At 38.5% G+C, this 14,511-nt stretch overlaps 1 protein-coding gene across 1 annotated transcript; it reads left to right on the top strand.

Moving 5' to 3' along the window:
- The first annotated feature begins 6,834 nt into the window (after window positions 1-6,834).
- LOC126631957 (ubiquitin carboxyl-terminal hydrolase 16-like) lies at window positions 6,835-14,108 on the top strand. The gene is made up of 11 exons (XM_050302172.1): window positions 6,835-7,534; window positions 8,309-9,770; window positions 9,864-9,952; window positions 10,394-10,479; window positions 10,590-10,746; window positions 10,859-10,979; window positions 11,090-11,247; window positions 12,294-12,378; window positions 12,467-12,679; window positions 13,214-13,275; window positions 13,380-14,108. Exons 1-11 carry the CDS (start codon window positions 7,245-7,247, stop codon window positions 14,029-14,031), a joined length of 3,375 nt encoding a protein of 1,124 aa, XP_050158129.1. The 5' UTR covers window positions 6,835-7,244; the 3' UTR covers window positions 14,032-14,108.
- Window positions 14,109-14,511: the final 403 nt, after the last annotated feature.

Consider the following 14,511-nt stretch of genomic DNA (forward strand, 5'->3'; position numbering starts at 1 on the left):
AATATTTCATCCTCAGATGGAATATTCTATTAAAGTTAATTGAAAAGTTAACAGAATATTCCCTTTAAATCCCTAAATGGGTATGGGTCGGCTAGTTTAGATCCAATTCGAATCCAGACTTGGATCCGAGTTCGGGCTTGGGCCTTTTTCTTTTCTTTTCATCTTCTTCTTCTTCTCCGGCCGGTTGCAGCTACAACTGCCAAGATAAATCCCAGCTCCGACCACACAAAATCTTCACTAAACCTAACCTTCCAATATAGCAAATCGAAGCTCAGAGGACAAGGAATCGGAATATACCTTTGGTTTCCTCGACCGTGGCCGAAGTTGGCCAAAAAACGACTCGAAAGCCATCGAAAAATCTAGGAAGTTCCTCCCTAACGTGGTTCTGCATACCCAGCTTCACCAAGACGACATTCAGGGTTAAGTAGGATCAGATCGAGCTATAAGAAAGGTTTGAGGAGTCTCGAAGGCTACCTTGGTCGTTGACGAAAGAAACTTGCCAGAAAAATCAAACCAATACAAACTCTTCCTCGGTTCGTACACGCCCAGATAGCTCAGTTCTTGAATGAAGGTTGGTAATTGGTACTGTGGTGGTGGTTCAGTACTCAGATGGATCGACGGAGTGATGAAGTGGTATGGCGATGCTTGTCGTTCCAACGAGGGTGGTACGATGTGGCATGGCTTTCTGCACACGTAGAAAGAGAGAGGTGAAATGGAGTCGAGAGATGAGAGAGAGAGATGATGGAATGATATATGAGGTCGCGGCAAATGAGTGGAGAGTTGAGAAAAAAAAGGGATTTCTTGGGATTGGGAGACACATAAGAGAGGGAAAGAGTGGGGGTGTGGGCACCATGTGGCTCACAAAACAAGCCACAAAATATCTTTAAACAGAAAATTACCAAATTGCCCTTTACGTTCGTAAGTTCGTAAAATCTCTATCGTAACTTCAAATTCGATTCCGTTTGTGCCTACGCGTTCGTACCATCGAGTATTTCGAGAATACTCTAAAAGAATGTTTAATACGTCTCACAATAAGGGCATTTTCGTCAATTCACTCTTTTAAAATTAATAAAATCATAAAATTAAGGATGAGTTGTCACAACTAGTGTGAAGCATTTTTTTTACTTTTTTTTAAAAAAATTTTGGGAAATATATGGGAGAGAGAAAAAAGTTGAATAGAAAACAACCCTCACCTTTTGAAAAAACAAAAAAACACCATCTATATTTTATATTTATATGATGAGATATATCCATTGCATTTGATTCAGTACTTTCTACACAAGCAACATGAATTTTCTTGATTAATTTTTATGTTGAGATATATCCATTAGCTTTGCTCTTTTAACTTGTTTAATATTTTTTAGCACTTTCATCATGTTGATTTCAATTTTATTTATTTCACCAGTTTTTAATCTAGTATTTGTTGATGATTGTCTGATTCTCAGTAAAGCCTCTACTAAAGCTACTAGAGGAATCATCATGAGTCTTCTAAATCAGTTCTCTACTGCCTCAAGTCATAATATCAACTTCCACAAATCTAACCTTTGTTTTCCGAGCAATACAATTGAAAAATGATATTGTTAAGTATTTTTCAAATTCAACACAAGACTAACATAGGGAAGCATTTAAGAATACATAACATTATTTTTTGGAAAGATTCTTTTTGACAGAGCGAGAGAGCGATTATAAAAAGAGATGATGATGGTTAAAAGATGAGAGAAATAAATGGGGTGGGGGTTAGAGGCAAGAGACCTTGAAGTATTTCCACCGGCCCCAAGGACAAAAGTAAGGGTTAACAATGATGAGTTTGTTATCTATTTTTTTTTTCCTCTTGCTACTATGGTTTTCTCTCCTTAGTTATACGAGGAAAGAGACCTTAAGGGTTTCCCACCGGCCCCAAGGACAATAGTAGGGGTAAACAATGATGAGTACTTTATCTTTTTTTTTTCTCTCATGCGACTATGGTTTTCTCTCCTTAATTGTACGAGGTACAGATAAGAATTGATTTTGATAACGACTTACATAACTAATGTTATGTAAGCTTACACTCTGCAATCATAGATTTAAAAATTATAATAAATAAATAAAAATTAAGTATACATTGTGGAAAAAAACTAAGTTGACTTATGGGTGGTGATTTTCACAAATCTTCCCAAATTTTTAATATTTGTTTGCTCTTTGTTCAAGGCCTACCTATAAGTTAAAAGATAAAGGGACAAAGGGATAGAAGAGCAACAAATACTTAAAAAATAAAAAGTGTGCGAAAATTATCAATCATAACTTGTATATTTCTATATAGTGAATTTCTATAGTGTGTGACTTATTAGCATAATAGTTTAGAGACAGAAAATATATGTGCTCACACTTGTCATATATAACAAATGCTATTCCAAGGTGATGTTTTATGAATGAGGATCATCTCCGGATTCTCTTTGTGAGGATCCTGGGGATCCTCAAATCGTGTTCGTTTATCGTATATCGTGCAGTCAGTTTTTATCAGGTACTATTTATATTTAATTTTAAATAAAAGTATTTAAAATAATTTTTGACCGCACGATGTACGATGAACAGACACGATTTGAGGATTCCTAGGATCCTCATTCATGTTTTATTGGCAGATGTCATTTTTGTTAATTTTGATGAACAACAATTGTCGCCTAACAATTAATAAAATAAAAATTAAATGTCACTTGACTAGTTTGGGGTTGCTTATGCTTTCTACTGTTTTGGATCCTTAATTTGAGAAAAAACACTATTTTTTTTTCATTTACCAAACACAATTTTAGACTCAACTTTTTTCAAAAAGCTAAAAAAAAAGGTCGTACACAGTGCACAAGGCTCCCGCTTTACGCAGGGTCTGGGAGAGGTGAATGTCGGCTAGCCTTACCCCCATTTATGGAGAGGCTGCTCCCAAGTCTCGAACCCGAGACCTACCGCTCATGAGCGAAGGCACTTGCCATCGCACCAAGTGCGACCTCTTAATCACCTACCGCTCATGATACCAAGTTTCAAAAAGCTGATTTTTTAAAAAAAATCAACAATACCAAACCAGATAATCACTTGCCATTAGACACGAATAGTATAACCTATGACTTTGGGAATATAATTTAATTGAGAATCAATATGGTTTGTGTGAGTAGGTGTCAAATAAGTCCCACCCAATTCATATCATATATCCTTTTTAATCTAAAATTAACATCCTTAAACCACTTAGTATCATGGTCTAGTGATATTCATCTTCATTTGTAAGTGAGAGGTCTTAGGTTCAATTCTCGCCCAAGCTCATTATGAGAGCATCTCCAATAGGAGTCCCTATTTAGAGACTTCCACTACCACTTTTGAGGACTTATTTAGAAGCTTTAGAGGAATATTCAAGTTCCTAAAATAATATTGTCTACAATGAAAATTTCTTACTGTATAATCCCTAAATATAGGGACTAAAATATAAAATAAAAAATATTATTCATTTCCTTGAAATATTGTAACCATTGGTAAAAATAAAAAACTATCTCTACCATTGATTTTTCAAGAATTAAAAAAAAAAGGCAAATGAGAAGTTTCCTCACTTGGGTGGGTTCAAAAAACAAGGAAAAAAACATAAAGAGCAGCACCATTTCCCTCCAAAATTAATATGGAGTCCACTATTTGAGTCCCTATATGTAGTCCTTATATTTGAGAATTCTTTTGAGGTATCCGGCGAGTTCCTGTATATTGAGATACTTTAAGGACTTCAATTCCGGCTCATTGGAAGTCATTTGTCCCTATATTTAGGATCTATACGGTTGTAAGGACTTCATTTAGGGTCTTCATTGGAGATGCTTTGAGGCTTAGCCCACACCCTTCTCCTTAATGTAAATAATATCATTTGTTAAAAAAAATATTTACATCCTATTAAAAACACATTGAATTTCATATCTTATACTAAGCAAACACATTGAATTTCACGTCTTATACCAATTGCTTAAACTTTGAAACCACAACAATTCTTTGCTTGTAATATTTGGGCTAGGATTCTTCTTTTTCATGTGCTGTTGTCTTTTCAACAAACGTTTCGCTATAAAGAAAAGACATCCCCTTATGAGGAAAAATTACCATACCAAAAGAAAAATGGCGACATCCTACTCATTCGTCAAAATATGTTGGGTAGTTTTTATCATCATCTTTGTACTTCATGCTTTCCATCTTTGACTCACCAGCACACACGTTCATCCATTTTTCCATATTTCCAATGGCCCATATTATTATTACATCAAAATTGAATCTGAAATGGAAATGGCTTCTTAATGTCATCAAAAGACTATAAAAAGTAAATGTCTAGTGAGTGCATCAATTTTTGACCAAGAATAGCAATTTTTAATTATACGTGTTCTTGTTAATGTCATCGATCCATAATCGTTTTACGTGTTTTTTCAATGACGAGGAAAATCTCACAATTTAATTTTTCATCAAGTATACTAATAAAACTCATATACGTAATATCAGTTGCAGATCACACATATCATATAAAACGAAGCATTTTACACATGTGAAAGTTCTATTTTAAGCTAAAGTAGTGTTTGATTTCACAATTTAACATACTTAGGGTAGTTTTTTGGGAATATTTAGGATCATTTAAATAGGGTGCTATTCACACACTCATTTTTATCTTCCACACATGTTTGTTATTTTTTTTTATTCATCTTCTTCAATTCATTCAATCCGACAGTTGAAAATCGAACATAACGTACACCATGTACTGCCAATTTCAACCAACGTATAGCTAGGGAAAGACCATGGAATTAAATATCGATAATATCGGCGATATTTCGCCGATATTATCGTTTTTCTGAGGTTCCGATATTTTCTGAGGTATCCGTCTCATTATCGTCAAAATATCGCGATATTATCGATAATATCGATAATATCGCGATATTTTCGATATTATCGAAAAAATCGTCGTTGATCCGTCGTCGGAAAGGCAGCCGAGGCTGCGTCGTCCCCCCAGCTGCCCATATCTCTCTGCAATCCATGCTCAAACCCAAGATCTGCGCCTCAACGACGCCGATCTGGCTGATATCGGTGACGATGGTGACGAAGCCGAAGGAGGAAGAGGAGGAGGGGAGGCGGCGGAGGGAGAATGAGTAGGAGGAAACGAAGAGGGATCTGGCTGATCTTGGGTTGAAGCAGATGCGGAACAGAGACGGAGGCGAGCGCGGCGCCGGCGGGGCAGGCTCCGGGGGGAGGAGGAGAATGGGTGCCGATGTTCGCTTCTCGCTGGCATCGTGGTGGTGAGGGTGTGGGACGAAGCCGTCGTTGAAGCGGGTGGGGTGTATTCCTGAAGCATGTGTGAATCTCGGACTCTCGGTGCAGACTGCAGAGAGAAAGGACGGAGAGAAATGAGAGTTTTGAGAGTCTCTGTGCGTGTGGTGGTGCTGTTGCGCCGTCGTCGGGGTGGCTCTGGTACCTCGGTGTGTGGGTGTGGGTTCGATCGGCGAGAGAGAGATGTGAGTTAGCTGAGACTTGAGAGAGAGAAATGAGAGTTGGTACGGGGAGAAGAGAGAGATAGGTGAGTGCTTGCCACGTGGCAAGCACTGATAGGAGGACAGGTTTAGAAAATCTGAAAAGGAGATTTTGATTGGATGAAGATAGGGGACTAAAATGCAAAATTTAATAAACCTTTTGGGGGAAAAAATGCGAATTTACAAAATCTTTTGGGGTGGGGTTTCACAAAGTGGCTTATAATTATGACGAAGAATAAAATCTTAGGATTGCTTGTTAGAAACTTTATATAACCTTTCTCTTGCCATTTACTTGGTAAACAAGTTTTGATAGTCCAACTATCCAAGAATTTCTTCTTTTCTATGTTCACACTAATGATTTTTTGTCCTCGAATATGAGTTAATTGAATCATGTTTCCTAAACATGTGACCAAAATCAATTGAACATGTGATTAGGTACGAACATGAGAAAGTTAGTTGTTTGGATGAATGCGATACAATGCTAAGTAACTTTATACCTAAATCACATCTCTAGCAACGACTTCAGGTCTATCCAACCTGATTAAGAGCATTGGCACACTCCTCGTTGTTTGAATGGTACATAATTCATTATATATAAATGATTATGATGTGTTTAAACTTCTTTCATTAATTACTACATATTTTCTATATTCACAATGTTTGTCAGCTCGCTATATAATCAACTTGATAATGTTAAATCCATTATGCAATGCATTTCCTTCCAATTTTTTGTGATAAACTAATAGATAATTGACTAAATAAACATCTTGCAAAGTTTCAATTAAAATTTCCAAGTTTTTCTTACAATTTCCGTGGTTTCCATGTAATTTTTATCGATATCGATATTTTACCGATATTTCCATCGATATTTCCGTGTTTTCGGACTACCGATATTTCCGATATTACCGATATTTTCTTCCTTGGGAAAGACAATTACCATTGAATTGCCTAATCCCTGGTGGATTCCTACTTATTATATACAGGCAAGCATCCAGAAGGGTGAGTGAACCATCATCCTCCACCGGCCAACCAATCACCACCGTTGGATCTCCTCCTCAACCCATTCCCCCACGCTCGCACACGTTTGAGTCTTTGATTCTCCACATGCATGCGACACCATGCAACCGTCCAATTCCGTGTCCGTCAAATCAAATCAAACGGGAAGCTGAACCGGACCGGCGGTCGAACCGAATATTATGAGAGCGAAGAATTCACGCTTCTCGATGCCCTTCTGCAAAATTCCTTACCCCCGACCGTCAAGTTTCCCAATTTAATATTTTTCTGTTTCCAACCGAATTAAATATTTTCTCAACGTACAAAACAAAATTAAAAAAATCAAATAGAAAATTATATTCTTTGAATTGGAATTTAATTTAATTTACTTTTTCCCCTAATATTTCTCACAATTCTATTTCTGGCTCCCTTACAAACAAGCCCTAAAGGTAAAATCTGAACCCATTTTTCCCCCAATTTATTGTCCGGATCAAAAAAACCGTCGCTAAAAATCCCAAACTTCACACTCTCTCCAAGCAACCAAACGCATTCTCCTTTCCCACCTGAATTCCCATTTCCTCGCAGTTTCGTTTCATCTCTCCGATTTCCGCCATCGTGGCCCAATTTGGACGGCTGTGATCGTCCGTCTCTTCAATCACCACCACAACCGCCCCCGCAGGCGTCGCCGTTGGTAATTACTAAATCTATGTTTTTGGGTCTGTTTGGATGCGTGAGTTTTTGGGTGGAGGATAAATGCATGTGGCTGGGGATCTAGGGTTTCGGAGCCTCGTGCTGGTGGCTTGTTTTCTGGCGCCGGTGATCGGATTCTTCGTGGTTCGGAGAAAATGGCGCCTCGCTAACGCCAGGAGGGAGGAAATCAGGAGACTTTTGGTCTTGGCCAAGGAGGAAGCTGCTAGAGCTGAGTTCGAGGTCACGGCTGGGTACGGCGCCGCTTCGGTGGCTGAGATTAAGGGTCCTTATTGCGTTGTTTGTTACTGCCCCACCACCACGCGCTGCGCCCGCTGCAAAGCGGTTCGCTACTGGTAAGTTTTCTGATAAATTATATGTGAAATTTAATTCTATTTTCTGTGATTTTGTTTCTTTTGGGTGGTAATTTGTGATTGTTGATTACATTGCATGTTGAGTATATTTTTGGAAATTTCTATGTGAAACCCAGTTAATTATTTATTTATTTATTTTCCCTTTTGCTGAACATTGGATCAGCGGGTGGGTTTTTTTTGGTAATTAATGTGATTTTATTTCCTGAATATGTTGAAGAAGCTAAAACTCGAAAACCTGTTTTTGACGCAGACGGGGGAACGAATTTGATGATTTTTATGTTGTTTTTGATTTTACAGAATCTCCCGTGAGTATTTACAAATGTTATGAGAATTGTCTGTTATGAAAAGGGAAAGGGCTTTTGGTTACTAAGATGTTACGACATCTGCGAACTAACAATGATTAGCAGCCATTTGTAGATCGTTTTTTGTTGTCGTTTTTGTATATGCTTATTTTCAAGAAGTACCGCATGGCATAACTGAGATTGTGCTACTTGTCTGAAAGGAAAAATGGTAAAAGATTGGCTAAATGCCGTATTTAGTTTGTTAAAATTTCAAATAGCCGTAGCCACTATAATACGTTTGATAATGCTGAATGATGAAATAAAAATCCTTGTAGGTGGCTGTAGCCAACCCCTATAAATTTTGATAAGAAATTAAAAACTTTGTGGAATTATAGTTTTATTCATTTAAATGCGGGCATCTGTAATTGGTATGGTATTTATTTTCATGGACATTACATCCAATTAAATGTTTCAGTTCTGGGAAGTGTCAAATTGTTCACTGGCGACAAGGTCACAAGGAAGAGTGTCGTCCTTCTACCATAGTTCACCAGAATATTGATGTGGGAAGTGATTCTGGCCTGAAGGTAACCAAAGAAGACCTTGAAATTAATACCGACAAGTTTCAAAGCAGGCAGTCTGTTGAAAAATCTTCTGAGGAACCTGCATTGCCTAATCCTCATTGCTTTCCCGATGTTGAATGTATAAGGGATGATGATAGTGAAGATGAATTTCTTGCCGAGAGGAAAGGAACAAATTGTACGTCTGACTCAGCAGCTACCTCTTTTTCTGGATTTTCTACTTCTGCCAGCGGTACTGAATCTTCGGACGATGTTTCTGTCAGTGGGAGTGTTAGTTCATTTGAACCTGACAGATCAGATGGGCAACCATCCGCTAATGATGCCTTTGACATCCATCAGATTCCCTTTAATGTTCACAACATCGATCAATCTAAGCCATCATCTCCAAAGTTTGCTAGCTTGGTTGATTCTGTTGATGGTTTTGCTAAGTTAAGTAAGTTGAATCAGGTTAAACCTAGTATTAATGATGAAGAAAATGAGCAGAGATCAAATTTTTCTTCAGGTTTGAACGACAGTGGCATGAGTGAGGGTCCAGTTGCTGAGTCTTGTACACCTTCCTCTGATTTCTGGGGGAACACTCTTGATTCCGTAGGGTCCAGGAGTGATGCCCAAGTGTCCAATTCCAGTGTAGCGAGTAATAGAAAGATATCTGATTCTGGAGATTCCTTACATTTTTCATTCAACTTGTCTGGAAGTACTGCAGCTCCCCTTCATAGACTAGGCTCCAAGTCAAGGGGCACGAGGTTAGGTGATGATCTTCTAGATTCTTCGGAGCTCAGTAAGTCTACTCATGGAGCAGATTTATCAGAAAAGATTAGTGGAGATGCTGTTAAGGTCAAGAATTCCCCATCACAGAACAGTAAAGGGTCGAAAAAAGAGGATAATGAATCTAGCAGTAATTCACATGCCTTGAAGTTCAGAGAAATTAAGTCGATGTCATCCTCCTCGCCTTCAGTTCATAGATCTCTTGGCACTGAGAGAGTTTCAAAAAGCACAGATGCTCTGAACTCTAGTAGAGTGCTATCCACAAGTTCAGAAAGGTCAGGTCATGCTGTTAAGAACTGCAGCAGAACTTCTGATGTTTTAAAGTCTAGGGAAGCTGGAACTCCATCACCCAGTGTTTCTGATGCTCGCCTTGCATCTGCTGTTGGAGGCGCACTTCCACGTGTAAAATCTGGAAAAGTGGACTGTGTTGAGGCTAGTGATACTGTTTCATCTCAAGCCACAAATCTTTCAAATGATAGGAATGGCTTGAAAACCTCTGTATTTAAGGTTTTCGACCAGTTTAGAGGATCCAAAATACCAAAGCACTATCCTTCGGGAGTTGGGAGTGAGATTGCAGGAAAATATAGCGAGAAGGTTTGAACTTCTACTGTTTTGTAGTGCCTATTTCTTAAGATTTTAACTGGCTAGCAATAATTGTGAATTGATCATCTGTATTTGTTTCTGCAGGAACTTTTTTCGTATGAATTATTTGTCAAGCTTTACAATTGGAACAAGGTGGAATTGCGCCCTTCTGGCCTTATAAATTGCGGTAACAGGTAACATCATATGGTACCTGTTCATGTGGTCGTGTTTGGAAAAAAAATAATTGCATAGAACCAATTAGTCATGTGAATCGGATTAGATCTTCAGAAAGTCTTGTAGCTGTAACCTTGCTTTTAATTACTATGTCTTCTTGGTAAGGTGAACTTGCATTTTGCTACTTATTGTTTTATATAGTCAGTATTACCCAGTTCCATATGTATGGTGCAATTCCATCTTTCAGTCTTCTAAACCAGAAATGGAAAATGACCTTGATGTGAGGACATGATTATTACACTGTTTAACTGAATTTCCTTCAATTATTATGTGCATAAAACTTTATTATATGTTTTTGCTCGTTTCATTTTATAATAGATATGATAGATCAAGCTTTTTGAGTTTTTGCTCAGAAGTGTGGTCGTTCTGTTTTTAACATATTCTCTACTTTTATTCTGCAGCTGTTATGCCAATGCAGTGTTACAGTGCTTGTCATTTACTCCACCTCTGACTGCTTATTTGCTTCAAGGACTCCATTCTAAAGATTGTAAGCATTCGAACATGTTCTCCCCTTTGGATTCCTAGCAAGTACTTGTTTGGTACAGTCAGTAGGTCTTGTATTCTGCACAGTTTATTGATGAGATTTTAATGTGTCAGGTGTAAAGAAGGGATGGTGTTTCATGTGTGAGTTCGAAAGTCTAGTTTCAATGGCAAAGGACTCTCCTCTGTCTCCTATGGGAATCCTTTCCCAGTTAAGAAAAAATGGAAGTCAACTTGGTAATGGGAGAGAAGAAGATGCCCATGAATTTCTAAGGTGTGCTAACTCTGTACATCTCTGGAGCCTAACATACTATTCTATGCATTAGTAACACTATTACTGTTCTTCTGGAAAAACCTTTTATTGACTTGAGAAGTTAAATTGACAGGTATGCAATTGACATGATGCAATCTGTTTGCCTTACGGAAACTGGGGTTAATTCATCGTGCTCTTTGAACGAAGAAACAACTTTAATAGGCCTTACATTTGGAGGCTACCTTCGATCAAAGGTATGTATTACTGTTATTATAAGTTTTATACAGCCAAGGTTGTGTTATCTTGTCTGAGATTGGATAATAATTTTCCTAATAGAATGTATAAATTTGATTTTGTGTTGCAGATAAAATGCACAAAGTGCCAAGGCAAGTCTGAGCGGCAGGAAAGAATGATGGATCTTACTGTAGAGATTGAGGGTGATATAGGAACCCTGGAAGAGGCTCTTCGTCGATTTACGGGTACTGAGACCTTGGATGGGGAGAACAAATACCAATGTAGCAGGTTAGTTGTCCTTTTTTTTCCCTTTTCTTCTATAAATACGTTTGAACATCTATTAATTCTGGTTACAGCAAACATTATGTTTTCTTAATCAACCTTTATGGCAATGAATTATAACTTGGTGAACCATTTTGGCAATGCGATGAATACTATATTAAGTCCACATTCTGATTAGATATTATGGGCTATAGGGCATCAACCTAGGGCTTCAAACTCTGTTCTATATACAAAATTGAATCCTACTATTATTTTCTTCTCTTTGGCTTGACTATTCGCCGAGGTTTGGTTTAGAGTGAAAAGTACAGGAAAAAATGAAGTTCTTATTACAATTTTAGTTCTGGACGTTACCAAGGTTAGTTTTTTGTCCGATTGTTATCGAATTATACTGGATGTAGTATTTTTCTGGAGTTGTTATTGTATTCCCCCACTTTTCCCCCTTTTGTAGTCTGCTATTGGATGGTTACTCATTGATCTACCCTTAGAGTTTGAACAACAACAACAAAGCCTTTTCCCACTAAGTGGGGTCAGCTATATGAATCCTAGAACGCCATTGCGCTTGGTTCTGTGTCATGTCCTCCGTTAGATCCAAGTACTCTAAGTCTTTTCTTAGGGTCTCTTCCAAAGTTTTCCTAGGTCTTCCTCTACCCCTTCGGCCCTGAACCTCTGTCCCGTAGTCACATCTTCGAACCGGAGCGTCAGTAGGCCTTCTTTGCACATATCCAAACCACCGTAACCGGTTTTCTCTCATCTTTCCTTCAATTTTGGCTACTCCTACTTTACTCCGGTTCGAAGATGTGACTACGGGACAGAGGTTCAGGGCCAAAGGGGTAGAGGAAGACCTAGGAAAACTTTGGAAGAGACTCTAAGAAAAGACTTAGAGTACTTGGATCTAACGGAGGACATGACACAAAACCGAGCGCAATGGCGTTCTAGGATTCATATAGCCGACCCCACTTAGTGGGAAAAGGCTTTGTTGTTGTTGTTGTTGTTGTTGTTGTTGGCTAAGATGCACTAACTTTGTTGGTGCTTTTCAATATCATGTCAACCAGTTGCAAATCTTATGAGAAGGCCAAAAAGAAGTTGACAATACTGGAAGCTCCAAATATCCTTACAATTGCACTAAAGCGTTTTCAGGTAATTGAGTTATTCAAGGACTTGTTTTCAGTCTCGGGTTTTTGTAGATTCTTTTCCTTTTATCTGATGTGTGTTCTCCTGTAAGCAGTCTGGTAAGTTTGGGAAGATCAATAAGCCTATCCGTTTTCCTGAGATCCTGGACTTGGCACCTTTTATGAGTGGTACAAGTGATAAATCGCCTATATACAGACTTTACGGGGTGGTTGTGCACTTAGATATCATGAATGCGGCATTTTCTGGTCACTACGTGTGCTATGTCAGGAATTCCCACAACAAGTGGTTCAAGGTTGATGACAGCACGGTATGTTTTTTACGAAGTTATTTCTTTAATATGGGTTGTAACTTTACTCTTTTTTTTTTGTTATTTAGCTTTTGCTTTTAGCTATCTAGTGTCTACTGTAAGTCAAGGGGGTTACCTGAAAGAAAATACAACGCAATGAACAAGGTTTCTCCTTCAAACTTCATTTAGTCTACATGTAAAACAAGAAACTGAAGCCCACAAGGATGACAAAAAATTAACTGTCCCACAAATGGTCAACCTCCTTCCACGTCACCCGATGATTTGGTTCTCTACAACTACAGGGATTTATATTAACTATGTTTGTCACCGATGAAATTTTGTTTTACCTCCAATTGTGATGATATGATGCATTATTAGGTAGCATCCAACCCTTTTAAGAATTACAATTTGAATTTCTATACTGGACCTTTCAGCGATGTCTCATCTTTTAGTCTCCAGTGTCTTGCTCATTTATTTTCATGCATAACCAGAATGTTGTTGTAATTTCGTATCTGAGCACTTTTAACCGATAATGTGTTGGCTTTGGTTGGGCAGGTAACCCCTGTGGAACTTGAAAAGGTCTTGATGAAAGGCGCTTACATGCTTCTTTATTCAAGGTGAAGGATCTCTTCTGTTTTGTTTGCTCTTCTCCCACCTATCTTTCTCTCGTATAGTTCCTTTCGTCACTGTTTTTTGGGCTTTTGACTGAACTACCTTGCAGATGCTTGCCAAGGGCCCCGAGATTGATAAGGAACAGAATTATATCTAATGATCCCAAACATCGAGCCATTCCTTCTTGGATCGGTGGAAGGGCTACCAACTTGAAACCCAAATCTGTCTCCAGACTCTCCACACATTCTGGTGTTGACCATTCCGTACCCAATGCATATCCACCAGAGGAGCTGCGAAGGATTTTGGAAGAGGACTCATCAAGTGACAATTCTTCCCTTATCAGCAACAACTCCGACGAAAGTTCTATTAGTACTGGTAGTACTTGTTGCTCTACCAGCACCGATGACTTGTCCGATTACATATTTGGTCATTCAGGGCGTGGTTGGAGTAGCTCCTGGAGAAATTTTTCGGATTCCGACACTTCTTCCTCATCCTCTTCCTCACCCTCGAGTACTAAGCATTCACCCCTCTCTGATTCGAACAGGTACGCTTCAGTTTCCCCTGAAACTATTGGGAGTAGCAAGCCAGCAGATTCGGATGGCGCAGTGACGGTTACTTTTTTGCACTCTGATACCAGTAAACAATGTAGAAGGCTAGCAAGTAGTAGTAGTAGAAATAGGGAAACCGGCACGGAGAGATTAGGACCCGACTCTTTGGGGGATGTAAAATTTAGAAAATCAATAGTAGAGAAAGAACGGTAAACATTTAATTCTCGTATATTTTACGTTCGAAAGCGGTAAATAAAAGAGATGGGAGGCCGAGGCCTTTTTTCCGGTTACCCTGTTCAAGTCTAATGTTAATAACACAACCATCTCAACGTGTGAACTTTTAGCTGTTGATGCAAATGGGTTTTACAATGTTTACTTGTGAGTAGGCGATTACTGGTAGAGAAGTAGAAGTCATTGCTTCGTTCATGTCGTAATTATAGCTTATGGGGATCAAAATTTGAGTTGAAGTTAACAAAACATGGCGGTATTCATTCAGCGTTTGAGTAAAACCTCTCTCTTGTACTGCAAATAGGAAATAGTGCAACTGGACGAAAACTAAATAGAAGATTTCAAGGTCGACCTTCATGTATGGAGAGTTTGATACCTAAATATGGAGAGTTTGATACCTAAATATGACTATCTCATCATATGTTACATGACACATGATAACAACATACAACGGCAAACAAAAAC

This window comes from Malus sylvestris, chromosome 8, assembly GCF_916048215.2.
Source record: "Malus sylvestris chromosome 8, drMalSylv7.2, whole genome shotgun sequence".
Taxonomy (NCBI): Eukaryota; Viridiplantae; Streptophyta; class Magnoliopsida; order Rosales; family Rosaceae; genus Malus; species Malus sylvestris.

Excerpts from the sequence above, each read along its gene's own strand:
- LOC126631957 (XM_050302172.1), top strand. The coding sequence starts at position 7,245 with ATGCATGTGGCTGGGGATCTAGGGTTTCGGAGCCTCGTGCTGGTGGCT. Across the intron at positions 7,535-8,308 it reads TGCAAAGCGGTTCGCTACTG|TTCTGGGAAGTGTCAAATTG; the intron begins GTAAGTTTTCTG and ends TAAATGTTTCAG. Across the intron at positions 9,771-9,863 it reads CAGGAAAATATAGCGAGAAG|GAACTTTTTTCGTATGAATT; the intron begins GTTTGAACTTCT and ends TTGTTTCTGCAG.